The following is a 17,739-nucleotide window of genomic DNA, read 5'->3' as shown; positions in this document are numbered from 1 at the left end:
CTGTAAACAAGCTCACATTCTAGATTATTCGGCACATAAATCTAAGTAATTATCACAAATCTTTATATCACAACGCAGAATTCAAAAGGCAAACCAGATCACTAGTGGTCTTCCTTTCTACTCTGATTGGGTTTCCAGATCCCACGTGAATTTCCTCTGGACTTTGAATTACTAATAGCTTTATTCAATTTCCTACCATAGCAAATGTACATGTATTTTAATGTGAAAGTTTGGACTGACAGAGCACAAGACACAGGGATCCCAGAGAACGTGCTTCCATTTCAATGACAGTTGCGTTACGAGTTTCTTATGTAAACAAAGCTGATATTCAGCGATAAAGCAAAAAGGTCAACAACAGGAAACAAATGCGGAGTATAATTATTTCTCGATCAGCAAATATTTCATAAAAAGCTGCTCGTCCAAAAGGGAGTTTCGATTTTCTTATATCCAAATCTTTCTCCAGGATGAGTGTTGTTCAAGTACCTATCATTTCTTGTTACATTCTTGGTTTCATCGGTGGAATTTTCTTACCTCCTTACGTTGGTAAGTTATAAATAAATTGTGATTTGCTCATGATGGAAGTGGTTTAAACTATTGTAATTAGGGATAAATTTTTGGTTCCCGCTTTCTACCAATTAGAGACAAAAATATTTAAATATCTTTAAAGAAATCTAGATTATAAAAAATAATAATAGTACTAATAAATGGTTAAAGTTTTAATCCATAAATGAGTGAAAATATTGCTGTTCAAGAGGTTCCGGTGTAGAAGTACTAGTGCCGTCGTCCTTTAGTGAACTTGATACATCGATCGATAACTAGTAATGATAAAAGAGTAAATTTAACAACGTGAAAAGTTGAAAAAACTTTCTGACGTTTCGTACGCTAGTCCTTCGTCGGTGTGCACTGAATTCGCTGGATATTTTTCTATTCCCAACACATACCCAAATAGATGCTAACGCCATAACCGCTATATTTTGCCCAAATAAAGCAAACGATACGAGTTTATCCCCCAAAACCGTTGGGGTTCTTTTAAAGTATAACGAAAATTTCATCATAAAAAACAGATAGCAAGTAAAAATAAAAACAATTATATTAAAAACAAAGGCAGACCGAGTTCGTGGTAACTGCCTAATATGCGGAAATGAAATAAGTTTATTTGCTTCTAAACAAAATTGCACTCAATTTCAACTTCGTTGTGACCTTGATTGAACTTGATATGATAAACATTCTATCTCTAGAATATGGTCACTTACGGTGGCCGAGAGCGGACATACAAAAAGTCAAAATCAAAAATGTCACAAGTTCAAAAGTCAAAGTGATGGACCATATTTCAAAGTGAGTTTGTCCTTTTGACCAATTTCCTCTTGTTATTTTGCCGTCACAAGACATTTTGACATTTCGTCTCAAGCGACTTTGTCGTCTAGCATTTTGTCATGAAAGATTTTCGCTTTTGACATTTCTCCGTTTGGCCTCCGCCATTTTGTTTTCAGGCGATTTGTCAAACAACCAAAAGTAAAACAGCGAAAAGTCAAACTCAGATTCAAAGCTCCCAGGCGTTCCTCTTAATAAACAAAAATGTCAAAATGTCTTGTGACAAAATAACAAGAGGAAATTGATCAAGAAGACAAACTCACTTTGTAATATGGTCCTAAATCACTTTGACCTTTGAATTTTTGACAGCTTTGATTTTGACTTTTTTTATGTCCGCTCTCGGCCACAGTAGGTCACTGCAGCCAATCAGTGGGTTAGTAAAATTTGTACAAGTAAGATAAAAACATTGCTTGATTGTTGCTGCTTTTCAGAAACAACAGCTCGCTTCACTCAGTTCCCTCCCAGTGTGTTGTACGTATCTAATGGAGGAACAGCCAGGTTTATGTGGGACTACCATGTGGACAACAGAGAGCAAGAGTTTAGTATTGAATCTCCACAATGGTTTTTCTACAATCAGAAGCATAGCAATTTTAATACAATCGGTGTGGATGACAGGTTCACCAATAACTGGAGTTTTGTCATCAATAGAGGAACATGTCCACCAAGATTACTAAACCCTGATCGAGTAAGCAGAGAATCCACTGCTACTCTGGTCATTACTGATGTGACTACTGCTGATAACGGGATATATATATGTAATCTGGTGCTTAAAGCAAAGGATCCTATTAAACACGAAGTACAGCTAGAAGTGACAGGTAATCTACAATTAAAATTCAGCTCCTGGGAGCTGTTATTTCCTTTTTTTTTTTTTTTTTTTTCTTCCTTTGTTTCTCTTAATTTTGTTTTTGTTTTGTTTTGTTTTTTTGTTTTGTTTGTTTGTTTTGTTGTTGTTGTTGTTTTGCATACTTGTTATAGGTAAACGGAATATTTAGCAATTATTCGCCGAAGGCGAAGTGACTATCGGGGAATATTTATCGTGACGCGAGTCTTCGAGCGGCGAACTAAATATTCTCCACATTCACTGAGCCTGAGGCGAATAATTGTTTTAGCATATATTGTCATTATCAAATTAAGATCAGAGTTGAAATTTCACTTGAGTAATAGATCAGGATAAGCTATGTTCTGCTCTCTGATAAAACACTACTGGTGCTGTAGGACACGATAAAAGTTATAGAATTCACGAGCCGTAGGTAATAGATTATAGACTTAACAGATCAAAAACAGTTTTCCGTGTTTGATACTCTGATCAAAACACGCGGGATGTTGGGAGAACACGAGAGGAGCGTAGGAAACCAAGACGCGTAGCGTTATTCACATGTTTCACAAAAATGCTAACATCTAAAATCCAATAAGCTTTATGTGAGAGTTCAATACCTAGAACGAAGGCAATAAGCAATATATATCGCACGTTGTCGACTGGTTCGTGACACTAGCATCGTAACCGTTATCGTAGGCAGCATTAAAACCCAGCATGAATCAAATATAGTTGTGTTAAACGCCGTCATCAGGTGCGTCGTAACAGCATCGTATAATTGTTCAAAAGGTTTTGTTTCCTTACTAATACGATCATTTAATGATTGAATAGACAACAGTGTGAACCAAGAAAACGTAATTGTAAATATCATTGACCAATCACTACGCTCGTTACCATCAGCGTTCGCACGGAATGCTGGAAATTTCTAAGCTGGCGGGAAAATAACAAGGAAGGGAGGTTATGATTCTGCTTGCGTCGCACTGATTTATACTCGATCCTAAGCTTTTTTAATTACAACGTTCTACGATTACGATTACGCAGCTTACGATGCTCACAAGGCTTTATACAGACTACACACTGAGTCATAAAATCGAATTCTTGGTAAACTTATCATAATGCACCAAAATTTGACAAACGACATGCTATTAGATGACATTTTATTTCTGGTGTTAAGAATGCAAAATTAAAGTAAAGCTTTTACTACCGAAATCGATGAACTGTGAACACCGCGAAAAAACGATCGATCGTGATTTAAATTTTTGGTAACTCACGTGACCGATTGGATGGCCCCAAAACATATTTCGAAGCTATAAGTATACAACAAAAGGCGGCATACTGATTAGAAAAGCCGTTTACGTGGTCAGAAAATGAATTTATTTGGAAGAACTTTTTGTCAAGGAAAACCGCTTTCAAGCGATTTAAAATCTTTGATAATGGACAATATCTTGAGGGAAGGAGGAGACGTTACAGAGGACCCTTACCGTCTTAAATTCTTTGACGAATCAGGTATTAAATTACCCGACTGTGCAACTCCGAAGTATGGACATTCCGCCAAAGGTACTCCTTGTGTTGAAGTGATGCGTAATGGCTAGACGCCTAATGTTACTTTGAATTTGCTGTGTGGTGTTAAAGGAATAATGTGAGTGAATAATGTATGCAAACACTTTACAAGGAGCAAGTAACACCGTGGAGTTTTTAAATTTCTTTCACGAAGCAAGCAAGTTCACACAGCCTGATGGTAATCCAATCCTGGATTACGGCGACGTCATTGTACTTGATAATTTAGCATTTCACAGATTTGATGGAGGACAAATCTTAGCTGAATGGCAGGATAGCCTCGGTGTCACCCTTATATATCTACCTGTCTATTCACCGGAGCTCAACCCCGTAGAGTGATATTTTTAACAATCTGAAAACTGTGCTACATAGGTACGAATATCGAGATCTCCTTAGATTTAACATCGATGCTGCTATTTATCGCGGCCTTCGGGATATATATCCCCAAAATTTTCGTGTGTTTTACAACAAAGTAGGGGTACTTTAAATTTTAGTTACATGTAAGAAAAAAACATCAAAAACTTTGATAGAAAGTATGAAGCACGGAGATAGTAAAATGTAAAATTTGAGTCGTAAATAAAACGAGGCTATCAATATACAATGCATAACATACGTACCCGGCGCTGAAATATCTCACGATATATCATTGTTGAGTGTCATTTCAGGTTTATTTGTGGTTTATCAACCATAACTATAAGTTACTGTACAGTTCGAACTATAATTAATAAAAATGTTTCCAGACCTGATACATTCAGAGTAAAAAACACTTTCACAAAACACAAAATGTGAAGTAAATGTTCTTTATTATGTTTATTAAATTATTTCAATTTGAAAAAGCGAAATAGATGAACTTGTATAGTATGATGTTGTTTTTAGTACACCAATGAAATAAAACCATTCAGTCTTACGGACTAAAATTTAAAAAATGTAAACATAAATTTGTTTGGAATAAAGAAAACTAACATTAAACATTGCTGTATTTCTCTCTTTTTGAACTAAAGTTGTAAACAATTACCTGACAATATTGCGTAAGCTAGCACTCTTTTGTACGTTTAGACGAGTGTTTGAACTCTAGTACAGTATATCAAAAACACAAAGTATTTAGTAAACACAAATTTTCATCAACAGCCAACATATCTCTCAAGAACTTTGTTTAACTCAAATTGCCTGTTTTTATGTATTGTTTAAAATACGAGCAGGAGTGTTTTATCGGGTATAAAACACGAGGCGTAGCCGAGTGGTTTTAGACCCGATAAAACACGGTCTGCGAGTTTATTAAACGGCTTAGAAAACTGATGATGTTGTTTTCATATTGTACAGAATACTTTACGAAATGAACCGAGTTTGATAGAAAAAATCCAAGTTAAAATTTATGCAAATGAAGACGAATCTATATCAGATATAAAATCACCTTCATGGCCATGATTCCTATTGTGTTTCCTTCATGAATTATTAATGAGTTTTCTAAATCGATGTAAAACTTGTAATTAGAAAATCGCTTCAATTCAGAAAACCAAAATCAGATTACGCAAAAATTCGTAACTGTGTTCTTCCGAGTTGTTTCCATTTTATTACAAATGCAAATATTGGCAATGTTTGTTCGTCTCCGATCGACTGACAATCAGACTGAGACAGTTATTATCAGGGCATATCAAACAATATGTTTGCTGCCGCTGCTAACACGTCCAAAAAATTTCCGTCTTCGGACGATTCTGTATTGGTAAATGTAGTCAGTGATGTGCATTCTTGTGAAGCTCTTTCAATCGCATTATTGTTTGAAGTAGTAATATTGGAAACTGGAGTTGTAAAAGTATGTGAATAATAAGATGGCGGGGGCTGTGTTGCGGCTGTGAAGTGCGGAGGCAAATAACATGGGCCGCTTATCCTCTGGCTTTCACGCAAAGCAAGCGTCATCCGGTAATCCTCCTCCTCTGGTGTTTGAGGTGCAGGAATGGTACAACTTGGGGTATAGATTGGACCTGTTCCTGAAAGCTTACCCCTTTCTGTGACCACATATCTTTTACCATTTTAGCTCTTGCAGAACGGGACGATGTAAACGACGAAGCAATCTCTTCGTGTGAATCATGTTGTTGGATAAGCTCTGGGCCCTCGAAACAACTCCCTTGCACATTTTCTCGATCTTCTTCGAGTCTTTATTGATCGATATTCAGTCCATGATTTCCCGACCTTTGACATATGAAATGTATTTATCTTTGTCACTGTTAATTAGCTGTGAGAGAATCCTCTGGGAAAAAGTTCTTTTGCTTGATTTTAGGCTTTCCTCCAAGTTTTCTAGTTCGTTTTTGGATCTTTTTAACTTGGTATTTAAAAGTTTATATTCTGCTTGTAAGTTATTGAGTTCTTTCTTTTCCTCTGAATGCCTCTTTAGGTCCCCACAAAGGCGCGGTGAATCGCATGGTATATTGTAACAGTTCGCGCGTGTATGGTCGGCTCTCAAATAACACTTTGTACATGCACTCCGTAAGGAATCTATTTCCCTGTGCTTTTGCTCCATCTGAAGTTGCTGTTTTTGAATATCGTTTTGTTTGGAACGAATGAGATTTTCAACAAGAGAACTATAACGCTTGCTGATCTTTGTACTCGCTCTAGTTTGACGGGACTCTAATATCACATGATGTTTAGGGGCCGTCCAATCGATCACGTGAGTCATCAAAAATTCAAATCACGATCGATCGTTTTTTTCGCGGTGTTCACAGTTCATCGATTTCGGTAGTAAATGGATGTCTTTAATGACTTTTAAAAAGTATGGCAAAGAAAACCAGGCCACCTAACTACGAAAGTTACCAACCCAAAATATAAATGTGAAGAGTTCGAGTGTGTCGTCTTATTATTTATCATATACATTGCAAAATTACTTGATGATGATATGCATGATTGGCTAATGAAGAAGGGCTTTATTCTGTAATTCGGGGGCGAATTACTAGAAAATGGTTGCTACTTCAGTTGCCTAGCAACGCTCATAAACTGTAAATTTTGCTTTTCAATCAATCAATCAATCAATAACTTTATTTATCCTACAAAGATGGATCAGCTGGAGGAGTGGAAAGAAAACCAGCTGGTATAAACCCATGTTTTCCAAAATGGCTTCCCGTTTTGCATTGGCAGATGAAGAAACCATAAGAAAACTAAAAATTCCAATCGAAAATGAAACACTAGCCAAAGTACAGGTGTATGGATAAATGCTTTACGTAAATGGGCCTCGAAAAGGCTACTCAATAGTCCCAAATCTGTACAACTTCACAAGCTGCAATGCGGTGACTTTGAACATCGCTGGAAATTCCGCACATTCATCTCAGTCTGGAATTAATCAGTCAAAACGCCGACCATAATGCCACTTTAAAGGGCTTCTTCCTTTTAATTTGATTCCTATTCAGACTAAACACTTTGTTGGTAGCAATTAATTTATTAACGTTTGTCGTGTTCTTTTGGTTGAATCACCTTTATTCCTTCCTTCCTTCCTTCCTTCCTTCCTTCCTTCCTTCCTTCCTTCATTCATTCATTAATTTTTTTTAAATATTTTTTTTGAAGATTTAACATTTCATTTAGCGGAACCCAAGGTAAACCCTACAAAATAAATATTGTTATAAGCTTAGCGATCGATGATATTCTTTTGTACAGGAGGAAACCTTGAAGTATTATTGTCCAAAGTTTGAACTCTGCTGAATAAAATTATTTTGAACCATAAATACATTTAATATATAGTTTAGTTTCGTTGAATTTTGCCCAGTATGTGATAAACGGGTAATCGTATGGTTCCTCGTAAAATTGAGGCGGATAAATTTCACTTCATGTGTTTTGACAACTTTGAAAACACTCGTGAAATTAATCCTTAATTCTACACATCTCCCATACGATTACTTATCTTTTTTTAGACTGAAAATTAAGATAATACCTTTTAGCTCACTTACTGATGTTGACTGAATTGAAGCATGCCTGTATCTATAGAAATTGCAACTACTTGTGTTTTTGAATCACTCATATTAAATGATTAATGTAGTGTGAAGTGCTGTTAGTGTTAAACACTGTAAAAAGTAAGGCTGATCAAAAAATCTGCTCGTTTGCATCACAAGTAGCTAGTGCATGCGCATAGTGAACAATGTTTTTAAGCAATATTTTTTAGAAAAAACAAGACCCTGTTGGCAGGGTACACTGGGATACCTGGAGGACTCAACATGCATGGAGGATTTAGTTGGTTGAGCTTCCAAAACTACTGATAAAGTATTTCGTGACATCTCGAAGTAATGATAAACCAGACCCTGGTTGAGACGGTTTACTAGTATCAGAGTCTCGAAGAACCTAATGGAGAAGTAAAAATAAGTTGCAAAATTTCGAACGACAGTATTAAAAGCCGTTTATAGGCAGAGCGTTTATGCCACACTCATTAAGCTCATCGAATAAGTCAATCTGGAACTCCAATTCCAGTTCCGGGTTCTGGATTTTGGCATACGCAATTAGCAACACGTTTCAAAAGAATGCAAATTCGCGCGGCTCGCTTTAAAACCAAAATGCTTCATTTAAAGCATAAATACAGGCTAATATTTGCTCATAACCTCTCTCATAATTGCTTTACGTTTTATAATTCTATCAATTATCAATATCTTTTAATGAATCGCCATTTTTTTTTTTTTTTTTTTTTTTTTTTTGAAGAAAAATTAAAGAAAATACTGTTCGAGTAGATGAATCATGAATATTTAACCAAAACCAACTTTTTCCCATGAAGTTCATTGAAAATTCTTAGAAATAATCGCTTCGAAATCCTCGCTATCTTCTAAAAAGCCTGGTTTACGAAATTGATAAATTAATATTTCTAGTTCGGCTGTCTTGTATTACGGCGGTCAACGAAATAGAGCATGCGTAGACACAAACCTCTGCCACGTGATCTGCTAGCTCCGCCCTGTCATAATCACTCGACAACATAGTGACATTGATTGACATCTGGTACATGATAATTGATTGGACTATAGACGATAACTCTATAGCAGATACCCGCAAAGGTCTCTTGGGTTAGTTCCTGAAGACCCCTGGGTAACTATTGCGCAGCTTTGTCATTTTGTCGAGGAGAAAAATACAAAAAAACAAAAAAAAAAACACAAAGGCATTTTACGACTGTGATACCACAGGTATCCCAGTAAAAAAAACCTTCACACCCTAGACCCCAATTTTAAAAAAAACGTCTTCCAAGCAGCCGGAAAAGTTTTAAGGATAGGTTTCGTTTTAATTTGGTCCTCTCCCGGAAAATACTGGCTCTCAAATTGCCGCTTTTCCGCAGATCCCTCTGAATATGAATAAGTCTACTGTAATTGTATTCATATTTAATTTAGTTTGAAATGGTTAAATACCTTCTCCAAAATACTTTGTTTCAGTGCATCCGGCATTTCTACCAAGTCACCCAAACAACTCATACCAGATTATCGAGGGACAGAAATTAAAGATAAACTGCACAGCTATTGGACCACCAACACCGTGGGTGAATATAACAGATGCTAGTGGTGTTATCCAGAGCCAAGGATCAGGAAGTGCTGTACTGCAGATAGATAACATTAAGCAATACCATGCTGGAGTATATGAGTGCCAGGCCAAGAACAACCCAAACGAGGATGCAACCATTACCAGAACGAGTGTAACAGTCTACTGTGAGTATATGGTTATAGTTTTAAGGATGTTGACAAGACAAGGGCGGGGAAGTTTTCAGTATCCCATACATTTTTTTTGTACATTCATGTTTAGTTTTAGAAAACTGTTAAGCGACGAATCCAACTTTGAAAAATATTTTGTGAACTACCTGGAGTTATTTAATTGTTTCTGTTGTTTATATTTGATGTTTCTGACTTGGACAGCCGATCCATGATATCGCATGAACTCGACATGATAAATGCAATATCTGTAAGTAGTCCTACACACATTACATGTATCATGTCAAGCTCATTCAAGCTCACTATATAGATTGAACTGACGAACTGACGGACTGACGGACTTCGTTAATCCGATAACAAGGACCCATTAAATGCAACGTAATTTAGTAATATTCAAATAACTTTGAATAGTTGAATTTGAATTTGTTCCCTTTCTTAGACGAAGCCGACAATTTCGGAAGAGCTGTCTAGCAGTGATAATACTTCCTGGAATGGCAGACAGGTGACCCTCAAGTGTATTTTCATAGATGGAATACCCACACCAGATATCACGTGGTACAAGCCCAGTGGTCAGCATATAACAACTGGTGTCACAGCTATTGCTAAAGGTAGTCAAGTGGTGATAACAACGAAAGATAATGCAGACTATGGATCATATAAATGTAATGCCACAAACGTCGCAGGAAGTGTTGAACATGTTATCTATGTGACTCAGTTGTGTAAGTATAAAACTTTTAAAAATAGTATGAGTTACATGTCTTATTTACTAACATGTCTTAAATAGTATTCCCCAGGTTACGTACGTTGCGGGAAGTATGAGTAGATATGAAGTACCAATCCTGCACCCGGTGCCACCGGTGCGAACCGGTGCTCTCCCCCAGACCCTACTCCGGACCCGTAATAACGGTAACGTATTCTACAGTGAGGCTCCGTATAGGGGGAGGGGTAGTCGGCTATATCTATTTTTTAGTTTGATGGATTGCACCACATCCTATATATTTTACGTCAAAGTTTAATCCAAATAAAATGTTCTAATTATTCATAAAATATAGTTTTTCTGTCACAAAGCCTATTGTTAAAGGATTAGACTCTTTTTGCTTTATGCTTTTGTTTCACCCCAATTGAGTTCTACGAAGTTGACTCATCAAAAACAAACAATTAGATGACTTGCCAAAGGAACAACGACAAACACTTTTTCTAAAATAATTTAAAATTTATTCATAAAACGCTCAATGCATGTGAATACAAAAAAAGATTAGTTACAGCTCTCTTCATTATTTAGCCAAGTATGATGTTTTGATTGTCAGTATATATTTGTTCAATAGAAACACCCGTCACTTGAAACAATAGAGGACTGTGTTCTGCATAATTGTCGAGTCAATCACACAAGAATCAACAACTAAATATCAAGACCATTATATATATATATATATATATCATAATTTGCACATTTCTAGTAGATTCTAGTGTAGATTCTAGTATTGATAGTAGATCTAGTATAGATGGTAGATCTAGTATAGATTCTAGTGTAGATCCTAGTGTAGATAGATTTTATATTAGTGTAGATTGACATCCATCCCACAACCACCCCACATCCACCCTACACCCGTTGGTGGTGGTGGTGGTGGTGGTGGTGGTGGTGGTGGTGGTGGTGGTAGTTATTATTATTATTATTATTAATATACAAATAGCGCTTAGTTTTATTCGTAATAACAATTTCAAGTTGGATGTTACGTGAGACTCTGGTTCAGATTGTGTACCCAGATGACTACCCGGATCTTCCTTTGAACTGTGATTGGGTACCAATAAAAGTAGTGCTTGACGGGTATCAATACTCATATCACCCACTTGACCAACTACGATATTCTGATTTGTTATTGAGATTTTATGAATTGTGACTGAAATTAAACTACTTTCGATCACTCTAACAAGTTGTTAACATTAGTCCCACCAGGTCTTTCTAATGTCACGATACTAGACAAGGATACCCAAGCATCATCAGTAGCTGTAAGGTGGACTAAACCTGGTTATGATGGTGGAAGTCCTGTTATTGATTACAAAGTACAAATCAATACAAACCCACCACAAGAAGAGAACACAGCAAAAACTGAGCACGAGTTCACTGGTCTGACTAAGAATACAAGGTATGAAGTCAGAGTCTACGCAAGGAATGTCGTTGGTTATGGAAATGCATCGATCATCATCTTCACAACAAAGAAAAGAGGTAAGGAATTCAGATACAGAGAATGATTAAATGAATGACGAGAGGTGAAAGAGCAGAAACTCATAAAAATCGTAATCTTTGTAGAACACAAATACCAAACAACTCACAGTTGTTAGTCAGGGACCAAAAGTTTGGAACTCCCTGTCCTACCAAGTAAGATCAGCACCCTCACTACCATTGTTTAAAACTAAACTAAAACAACATCTGATTAGCTGTCAGTCTTGAGTCTTGGTTCTGCAATTTATACAATAGGCAGATTTTGATATAAATTAACAATAATCATATAAATCAAATTGCAAGAATGTATAGATTGAATAGCTATTAATAGAGAGTATATATTAAAGATGGTAATTATGATAATTATCAAAATGATAACAACGATAGTTATGATTTTGATATATATATATATTAAATTGCCGTATAAATTTATTTATATGATTATTGTTAATTTATATCAAAATCTGTCTAAGTATATTTGCCTTTGTGCTTCTTTGTTCATTGCAATTACCATAATTTACATTGATTTTACTTTAGCTATACATAGGCAGCATAGGCCTGCGGTTTCTCTTTTGAGCTGCCTACTATCCTTGAGAAAAATATTTTACACTAAATTCATATCCATTGTATTATAAATGTATTGTAATTATCTTTCATATTCCTCTTTATACGAAATTTTCTCAATATGTAATCTCTTGGATGGAATAATGATTAAAAAATGATTGATTAATAATAATAATAAAAAAAAAGGTTGATTGATTAATCTGAGTTCCAGATGAGATTTGAACCCACAACCTTCTTAATCTAACTGGACCAACCACTGGTTCTCAGAGAACTCTAATGTAAAGCTACGATCGTCTATGGGAAACAACGATGATGATTGTGATGATGATTATGATTTATATAGCGCCCTTTTATATGTGAATATAATCAAAGGCGCTTTACATAGAGTTGTGAATGACAGATTGCTTTTTGTGCAATTTACAAGCATGAGAGATGGTTAGTATGAAAAAAGTCCTTGTCCGAGAAGACTTGAAGGTCTAACCATTTGCAGATATAATTACAAAGGCAGCACCTTCTCCTCAGTTTTTTTAAGACTCTGAGTGTTGGTCCGTCCGAGATTTGAGCCACGACCTCCCGCACAACAGACCGACGCTCTTACCAACTGAGCTAACCGGGTGGCGGTTGAAATAACCCATTATAAGTAGATATGAAATGAGAGTTCTGCACCAGGTGGATCGTGGATCAGGGTGGATCGTGGATCAATCACCGATGCGAATCGGTGCTCTCCTCCAGACCCTACTCCGGGGCCGTAATAACGTCGACGTCATAGCTATTCTAAGTGAGGTGCTGTAGGGGGAGGGGTGGTCAGCTATATCTATTTTCTAGTTTGCTGGATTGCACCATACCAACGCAATCGGGACGATCTATTTTTGAGATTTTACGTCAAAGATTAATCCAAATAAAATGTTCTAATTATTCATAAAATATAGTTTTTCTGTCACAAAGCCTATTGTTAAAGGATTAGACTCTTTTTACTTTATGCTTTTGTTTCACCCTAACTGAGTTCTACGAAGTTGACTCATCAAAAACAAACAATTAGATGACTTGCCAAAGGAACAACTTTTATTCATAAAACGCTCAATGCATGTGAATACAAAAAAAGATTAGTTACAGCTCTCTTCATTATTTAACTAAGTATGATGTTTTGATTGTCAGTATATATTTGTTCAATAGAAACACCCGTCACTTGAAACAATAAAGGACTGTGTTCTGCAAAGTTTGCGAGTCAAAAAAACCTACTAGATATCAAGACCACGATCTACTCTTTCTCAGTTTTACAAAACAAACCGTCCATCCAAGTTGAAAAAATAATTAGTGCAAATTTCTTATTCACTAATGAGTTCAGCCAGGTGTGTACTTTCAGGCCAGGTACATGCCAATAGCCGATAGCTTGATAGCTGATAGCCTAGCTCTATATATAGTGTAGATCCTAGTGTATATAGTAGATCTAGTATAGATTCTAGTGTAGATTATAGTGTAGATTATAGTGTAGATTATAGTGTAGACAGTAGTAGTGTAGATTCTAGTGGAGATTCTAGTGTAGATTCTAGTGTAGATAGTAGATGTAGTATAGATTCTAATGTAGATTCTAGTGTAGATAGTAGATCTAGTATAGATTCTAGTGTAGATTCTAGTGTGGATAGTAGATTCTAGTGTGGATAGTAGATTCTAGTGTAGATTCTAGTGTAGATCCTAGTGTAGATAGGTTTTATATTAGTGTAGATTGACATCCATCCCACAACCACCCCACTTCCACCCTACATCCACCCCACATCGACCACACATCCAAAGCTTTCACTTGCACTTGCAGTGAGTCTGGAGCCAAGGTTGATTGCACATTGCATATGAAGCACAGATGGTATCATCAGAGCATGCTTGAGCTGCAGTATCTGTGCAAACAATAAAACAAATATCATATAACAGATCAGACAACGCATAAAGTATAGAATAATTAATCATTTGTCAAATTTCTGAAAAAAATCAGCTACAGGAAAGACGCATGCTCAGTGGCAAAGCATACGACTGGTATCCGGAAGGTCATGGGTTTGAAACCTATTTGGGACAATGATTTTTTTCAGAAATTTGACCTTGGCTCCAGAGTCACTGCAAGAGTAAGTGCAAGCTTTGTTAAGGATATATTTTCAAGATGGCGTCTATTTCGTCGACTCAAATAGTCCCACAGTGCACTGCAATGCCAACTCGACCCTTTTTTAGTTGTTGATTCTTGTGTGATTTACTCGACAATTATGCAGAACACAGTCCTTTATTGTTTCAAGTGACGGGTGTTTCTATTGAACAAATATATACCGACAATCAAAACATCATACTTGGTTAAATAATGAAGAGAGCTGTAACTAATCTTTTTTTGTATTCACATGCATTGAGCGTTTTATGAATAAAAGTTGTTCCTTTGGCAAGTCATCTAATTGTTTGTTTTTTGATGAGTCAACTTCGTAGAACTCAGTTAGGGTGAAACAAAAGCATAAAGTAAAAAGAGTCTAATCCTTTAACAATAGGCTTTGTGACAGAAAAACTATATTTTATGAATAATTAGAACATTTTATTTGGATTAATCTTTGACGTAAAATCTCAAAAATAGATCGTCCCGATTGCGTTGGTATGGTGCAATCCAGCAAACTAGAAAATAGATATAGCTGACCACCCCTCCCCCTACAGCACCTCACTTAGAATAGCTATGACGTCGACGTTATTACGGCCCCGGAGTAGGGTCTGGAGGAGAGCACCGATTCGCATCGGTGATTGATCCACGATCCACCCTGATCCACGATCCACCTGGTGCCTACTATTATATACGATCGTAACTCACCATTAGAGTCTTCCCAGAGGCTCACCGACTAGATTACTGAAAGTTGGGTTCAAATGCAATCCAGAACTCACATTTATTTTTCAGAGATCCTTTTGTTTCAACTGTCGTTATTCATTTACCCATAATCATATGTATGTCTTATGATAACCTTAGCTTTTTTTCACTTCGGGGTCCCCTCCATATGATACAGATGACTTATTTTAGATTTCCTGATTAATGGATTTCAAGAGTTGCCAGGTGATCTGACAGAAATCGATCAGCCAATCAGATAGCGAATCGCTGAAATCAATCAATCCCAATAGACCTTTGCGCGCCTCGAGAAGCAGAAAAAACATGTGTGGATCGGTAATAATCAAAAACATAACACATACAAGGATAGCACGTAAATACAACACATTTTTAAATCAAAAAAATGTTTGCTATAAAAAAATAATAATATACGTACATCACGTTACCACTAAATAACAATTTGAGCAAATTATCAAGTTTTCAATAATTTGCGAAACAAAAAACCTTGTAAGGTTAACTTTGCTGGCCATACGAATTACAAAAAAACGGATAAACACTTACTTAAAATAAGCTTTTCTTGTAAACTTTTTCATGTACATAACTTGATACATTACTATAGACTTCAAATGTGCAGCTATGGCTTCTTTTCATCAATATTTCGCACTACATTTCAAGAGAATACATATTCAAATCCAACTCAAAACAAAATGGCGTCCTTCACGGGAATGTTTCGTGCAGGACTCTAGGCGCGTGGTCATGTTAGGGATTGATTCTTTTTCAAGTCAGAAAATCATGCATTGCGCGCTTTCCGAAAACACCTGGTGGGAATTGTTATTTCTTTATTGCCCTATGTAAGGGAATTCGTAACCCGGAATCCAAGAAAAAAATATTTTGGAATCCGGAATCCAACACTTGGAATCTGGAATCCAACACTTGGAATCCGGAATCCAACACTTGGAATCTGGAATCCAACACTTGGAATCCGGAATCCAACACTTGGAATCTGGAATCCGGAAAAGTTTGTCTCATTAGTTTACTTCATACATTTTTTTTGCGTTTATGATAAACGAGTAACAATGGGATACTATGTAAACAAGCAAAGTAATAGTTATAACATCAGAAAAAAACTCTTAACATTTGGTCAGCTACGATTTCAAGCTCACGCCCCCTCATGTGATCCCATACAAATTATGTCTCAATACACGGTTTTTGGATCTTTTCTCAAAATAATGACTATCTAGGCAAAAAACAGAAGAGGATTCAGTTAATTCAACTATTCACGGACTGTATTATATGGTTTAGATTGAATTCTATTGAAAAAAACCACCGTACTTTTTGAGTTGAATGTACGCTATTGGATGTATTTTACGAGAGAAAATGCATGACATAACCGGGGTCAAGCTAGAAAATCGTCTCTCCTTGAAATATAACAGGACCTCTCTAAAAAAAAAAAAAAAAAAAACAGAAGTGGATTTGAAAACCCCGGGCTTTGCTGAACATTTTGGTATATAATTCATAGGAATTTGTTAAAATTTAGAACCGTATTTTTGCTGATTTTATAAGCTCATACTATATGTTGGCTATACATTCGCCTCTTATGGTTTCTTAGGTTTCGTAGCCTCGAAAACACGCTCACTACGGTAGTTAGCGAAAGAACAGAATATTTACGGGTCATTTAGGGTGTTTTGTCACGCAGTTTACTTGTGCTATATAACTCTACTTTTAAGAACAACTTTTTGCTTTGGAAAGAGAGGAAAAAGACCGAAAAGAGCAAATATTCCAAATGTATGGGCAATTTTTTTGCAATGTATACAGCTTCTCATTAATCCCATATAGGTAACTGTCCAATTATTTTCTTAATTGGACAGGTCTTGTTGATATGGGATTAATTAGGCAGCTATATAATTAATAGATAATGGGATTTCATGCTCCCCAATCACGAAATAATTAGACTCGAAAAATTCCTCTGACTGCCAAATTGGACTCGGCCTACGGCCTCATTGAATTTTTTCAGTCCTCGGAATTTTCCTCGTCCAATTATTTCTTAATTGGACAGCATGGAGTCCTATTACATATACTAATTTCATGGTTAAAGCAATATGGAAATTTAGAATTGGAAATTTAATTCGCCCTATGGAATCCGGAATCCAGCCTTTGGAATCCGGAGTAAACTAAAAATCGCATAAATCGTTTTCTTCCATATGCGTCGACCTTATCCCTAACATCGATCTATTTCTTGCGTCGAGTTTCACAATCAGATCTGCAGTAATGCATCATACAAGGAATCATTTGATATTACATTTAATTCGTTGCTAGATTTAACCATAGAAAACAAGGCGTTTTGTGCTTACTTCACTTAGGTCAACCACCTTTGCCCAGTCTTCATCTTAGCAAAAGTAAAGCTGTTATAACATTGTCCTGGACAAAACCGGACGAAAATGGCGGTGAAATAAAAGAATATACCATCCACCAGAAACAAGGTGTAGAAAAATCGTGGGCAAGTATACATGTCGTCCGTGACTTGTCCAACTTGACGTATATTATACACGTGAGGGATCTGGAGCCTGGTCAGACATACTGGTTTATTGTCACGGCAACGAACAAGTTTGGAGAAAGTGAAATAGGAGATGACAAAGGTAAAGAAGTGTATATTTTGCTGAAACCGGTTACCACAGCAACCCAGGCAACAACTACAGGTCTTGGTAAGTGAGGTGTTGGTAGG

The 17,739-nt window shown here is 36.4% G+C and overlaps 1 protein-coding gene across 1 annotated transcript in view; it reads left to right on the top strand.

The window, feature by feature from the left end:
• The first annotated feature begins 362 nt into the window (after positions 1-362).
• LOC148913212 (neural cell adhesion molecule 2-like) overlaps positions 363-17,739 on the top strand; it is a 31,860-nt gene continuing 14,483 nt past the window's right edge. Inside the window, exons 1-7 of the mRNA XM_089026000.1 lie at positions 363-543; positions 1,803-2,186; positions 9,127-9,454; positions 9,601-9,646; positions 9,836-10,115; positions 11,342-11,620; positions 17,378-17,719. Of these exons, the coding sequence (XP_088882126.1) occupies positions 465-543; positions 1,803-2,186; positions 9,127-9,454; positions 9,601-9,646; positions 9,836-10,115; positions 11,342-11,620; positions 17,378-17,719 (1,738 nt within the window). The 5' untranslated portion in view covers positions 363-464. The remainder of the gene's footprint in view (positions 544-1,802; positions 2,187-9,126; positions 9,455-9,600; positions 9,647-9,835; positions 10,116-11,341; positions 11,621-17,377; positions 17,720-17,739) is intronic.

This window comes from Actinia tenebrosa, unplaced genomic scaffold (genome assembly GCF_029948245.1).
Source record: "Actinia tenebrosa isolate PJP-AT-01 unplaced genomic scaffold, QUT_ActTen_1.0 PGA_scaffold0__85_contigs__length_37466705, whole genome shotgun sequence".
Lineage (NCBI taxonomy): Eukaryota > Metazoa > Cnidaria > Anthozoa > Actiniaria > Actiniidae > Actinia > Actinia tenebrosa.
Note: the sequence above shows the minus strand (reverse complement) of the source record. Positions and strands in the feature narration are given on the sequence as shown.